Genomic DNA, 4,594 nt, shown 5'->3' with positions numbered 1-4,594 from the left:
ACTCCATAATCGTTAGATAAAACCTACTTAAAGTATTGATTAAAGTTTGAAAAATATCCAACTTAACCAATTTTTTAATAGAAACTATTCTATGCAAGAGTCAGACTCCTAATTGGTCACTTCCTACAACACACTAGTAATTCCAATCCCAAGAACAACTGGAATTGATAACTATTAATTACTGAGGAAGAAGAACAAATTGTACTAATACCCTAAACGCCCTATTATCTGAAAATTGCACCAAATTAAGTTAATCTTTTATCATTATCAAATTTTTACTAATTTGCTCACACGCTAAAATTCTCGACGATGTGAGATCGTCAGAAGAAAAGTAACTATTTATCTTTATCCATATAAGAAACTGTTCCACGAAAAGTCTCAATGGTATCTCCTTGACAAACACGGTGCCATCTGAAAGATTGATGATCATCCATTACATTTTTTTTGTGAATGAAAAAATACCCTTCTTGTGGAAGATCCAGTTTCAGCTCCTCCAGCTTCTCCCTCAGGTGCCTCACGTTGTCCGAGGAATTCACCTCGACCGGAATCTTTTCAGAACTACTTTGGGTAAGAACAAGTATCCTCAACTTCCTCGATCCGCTGTTCATGTTCCCAGAAGACGACCGCGACCTAGTGGTGGCAGGAGAGGGCCGAATAGCTACGTCTATTTCTGAGTTATCCGACAGCCCGTAGTCTAGCATGGATTTATGATCCTGCAATTCGATTCCTTTTGCATGGACGGCCAATCGGTTGATCGGTACTCCTTCTATATCGTGGATTTCCTCCTTCAGCCTCCGAATTGTATCGTTGATATCCATTTCAAGAGTGATGAGCTCTGATGATGGCATTTTGAGAAGGAGCAGGATCGTCAAGGGTGAAAGCTCATCCATCTCGAGCAGTTGGCTGAGAGCCTCAGACTCCACAAGTAGTTGGATGCGAGACCCATCAAGGATCTCAGAGTAGTGGATATTCAGCTCATCTTGGAGGACATTGCCTTCGAAAAGTAGAGTTTGTTTGGATATGGGGATGCGCTGATCCTTCTCGATCTTCTCCTTGATCTCCAGCACTGTGTCGAAGTAGCCTACCTCAATGCAGAAAGGGTTACCTCGACTTGGTAGGAAGGTCAAATCCATTACTCACTCGTGATTCTGTGTTTGTATGTGGGTGTGACTGAGAGAAAGAGAAATTGCGAAAGAGAGTGTGGAAAAGTGTTGGGTAGAGAGTAGAAATACCTATTCAACTATTGCAGTGGAATATAGAGTATAAAACTCGTTAATGGACCAAAATAATTACACAAATTATAATGGTTACAAAATACTAATATATGAACAAATCAAACGAAATGAATACTGCAGTATCAATTAGGCTCAGATTCAAACCAGTATCCTTTGAACACACAAGAGTGCCGCACTCACACCCCGATTCACGATTGCACTACTACCCGAAGAACACCACAAAGGTTTTGTCCCTCGATCACACAGATCTCTCTCTTTCTTGGTCACCGGACCTTAATCACACAGATTTCACAAAGAAGGTTGAAAAATAAAAAACGACTGTTTGGGTTTTCTCTCTGTTTTTTTTTGTGTCTCTTGGTGGAGGAGGAAGATGGCTTTATATAGGGATGAAGACTAGCTGGATAAGGACAACAATAGAGTCCTTCCTCAAGTAACTTTGTTGGCTAAAGAAGACTCATGGAAGTTGGAGACTTGAAAAGATAAGAGAGAATAACGATGAGGATTCTCCGGATCGGGTCGAACGGGTCGTGGATCGGATAGTGGGCCGTCCGAGCGAATCAAGTAATTGGGTCTCTAAAAACTTGGGCTACAAAAATATAGCATACTCCCCCTTGGACCAAGTCCTTTTAGAGGAACAGGGTCCGGAGTTAGGATCTGGTTTTTCTCATCACTGCCTAGGGGCCCGCTCCGGTATACCTACAAAATAAAGATGTTAGTAACAGAATATCTAAAGCACAGAGCATAGCACACAACTCGATTAGCACTAAGCACTTTTAGCACACAGCAATTAACACTAAGTTAATTTTCAAACAAAAGTTATAACATATTGCCACCGAGGCTCATTCACAAAAAATCATCTAGCCACAAAAGGCTCAACAAACCACTTAGGTTTAACCGATCATATTTCACGAAAACTCAATTAGCCACTTAGGCACACACATATTGCCACTAAGGCATAATCACATAGCCACATAGGCAAAAAATCGAACATCCACATAGGCTCAATTTAAAACACTTAGCCACTTAGGCTCAAGACGCAAAGTCTTACTATATTCACAAGGGAACATTGCACAAAGCAAACACAAGAATTATGAATTGATACAAAATCAATAAACATCACAGAGAAGTTAAAGATAAAATAAAAAAGCCCATCAACCAAAAATGCATGAAGAGGAAAAAATGGACGGCCATATATGGGAGCATAAAATCAAACATTGTATTTTCTAACTCGAAAACAAAAACTGCTGCCACTCATCTCTTTTTTTCTTCCTCTTTCACTGCCTGTTTCTGCTTTTTTTCTTTTTTCTTCTTTTTTACTATATCTCTCTTTTTTTTTTTTTTTTTAATTTGGCTTTTTCTTTTCCTGCATCCTTCTTTTTGCCTTTTTTCCTTGTTTTTCTTTTTCAGCAAAAGCCAACAGGAACAATGCTCTTTCAATTCATCCTCCAGAAAATGGGGAAAGAAGACATCCAACACATAAAGCTGACTCAAAAGTTGAAAAACCATCCAAAATGAAAATAGACAATGGGCTAATTTTGAGAGATTGAAAAGGGGGTTGAGACACTTCAATTAATTGAAACCAACATAGACTGAATTTTGAGCCAAGAACTTCGAAGAATCGAGCTACTTCAGTGAGCCATTGTGTTGCCAAGAGACAGAAATGGGGTGTGTAGGGAAGTTATGTACTCAAAGTAGAAGTCACAGTAAGACAAAATGTGGTTAGTAAGCAAGTGACTGTGCATGTGAAGCGACACGTGCTCGTTAAGAAATAAGAGAATTAGTCCAACGTTGTGTAAGTTGAAAGATGAAGTGATGAGGGATAAAAGATGATTGCTCCAAAACCCCAGTTGGTTGGATGAAAGGTTGCAAAGAGGCAGACCTCTCAGATGTTTAAAAATGAGAAGAGGCCAAGAAAACTCTTTAATGTACGAGAGTGTGTGTACATCAAAGTAGGTCAAGGACTGGGGATGTGCATAAAGGTTCCAAACCTGACAAAAGGTTGGTGTCTCCTCCATCTTGCACTTCATTTCCTGCATAAATTTGCAGCAGAAACCAAAGTAAAGTGAGAGCTCAAGAAGACGATAGGAGAGGTTTAGAGAACTCCCTGAGTTTAGATGAATCCTCATCGTAAAACAGCCATTCGAGGGGGCTTGCTGCAGCAGCAAAAGCAGTTGCTGCAGCAGTTTTAGGCCTGCAGCAGAAGCATAAACAGGAGAATGTTGCAGCAAGAAAACCAGCAGCAACAGATTGTTAGCAGAAATAGCAGTAGAGCAGAGAAAAAGGAACTGCAGCAGAACAGCAGCTGCAGGAGGGCTGCTGCAGCACAGAGTTGCTGCAGCAGTGCATTCCTTGGAGCAGTCGGTTGCAGCGAACTGAGCCTGAAACAGCAACAAAAACTGAAAAAGCCTCCTCCTAATAGTGCTTTTGGATCTTATGAGACAATGGAGTTGCTGCAGCAGAGGCAGTGATACCATGATGTCCATGAACCTGCAGCAGGAACCAAAGTAATTTGAGAGCATGATAAAATGATACGAGAGTTTTAGAAAACTCCCTGAACTGAGATAGATCCTCATCACATTAGAGCCATATGAGGGCGCTTGCTGCAGCAGCACCAAAAGTTGTTTCAACAAGGCCAAGATAGTTGCACAAAGGATGGTCAGTTGAAGTTTTTTGTTGGAGCAGAGGAGAAACAGCAAACGAGGTGAAAGCAGCATCTTGGAGCCTTCATATGGATGTGGGTTTCCAATCACTGATAGCCAATGAATCCAAGATATTATGCAGCTTGCAGCAGCAGGAGGTGGCTAAGAACAACAACAGCAGCAACAGAGTTGCAGCAGGAGGTGGCTAAGAACAACAGCAGCAGCAACAGAGTTGCAGCAGCAGCATCAAAGAAACAGGAGTTCTTGCTGCTGCCACAACAACAGCTGCATCAAAACCTGCAGCAGAGCAGCAAACAGCAGCAACAAACGACAGACAACAGCAGCAGCACTTGCAGCAACAGCAACCAACAGAAGCAGGGACTCCTTCATGCATGTCTGCTGCTGCAAAAAGGAACTGAGACAGACAACTGTAAAAAAGATTCTGAACTCACAATAAACAGTGGGACTCCCTGAAAATTCTCTCCTTTGACTCATGCTACACCAAAGAGACGGCATCAGCAACTGTAAAAATAGTAGCAGCTGCAGGCATTGGTACGACAAACTCTTTCTCATTTTGATCGAATATATGGGATTCCCAAACTTTCACATTTAATAATACCAATGATGTGTCCATGTAGGTCCTCCCCCAGGTGAATTTGGGCTGATTTGGTGGTACAAGCGAGGTTGGCCAAATGATCTGCCGCCATATTACCTTCCCGG

The 4,594-nt window shown here is 41.5% G+C and overlaps 1 protein-coding gene across 1 annotated transcript; it reads right to left on the bottom strand.

The window, feature by feature from the left end:
• Window positions 1–303: 303 nt before the first annotated feature.
• On the bottom strand, window positions 304–4,194 carry LOC105167797 (uncharacterized). The gene has a single exon (XM_088883263.1). It carries the CDS (start codon window positions 1,131–1,133, stop codon window positions 336–338), a length of 798 nt encoding a protein of 265 aa, XP_088739389.1. The 5' UTR covers window positions 1,134–4,194; the 3' UTR covers window positions 304–335.
• Window positions 4,195–4,594: the final 400 nt, after the last annotated feature.

Source organism: Sesamum indicum, linkage group LG8 (assembly GCF_026168435.1).
Source record: "Sesamum indicum cultivar Baizhima isolate 11 linkage group LG8, ASM2616843v1, whole genome shotgun sequence".
NCBI classification, from domain to species: domain Eukaryota; kingdom Viridiplantae; phylum Streptophyta; class Magnoliopsida; order Lamiales; family Pedaliaceae; genus Sesamum; species Sesamum indicum.
The sequence above is the reverse complement of the archived record's forward strand: the minus strand, read 5'-3'. Positions and strand labels throughout refer to the sequence as shown.

Coding starts and splice junctions, on each gene's coding strand:
- LOC105167797 (XM_088883263.1), bottom strand. CDS start 1,133: ATGGATTTGACCTTCCTACCAAGTCGAGGTAACCCTTTCTGCATTGAG.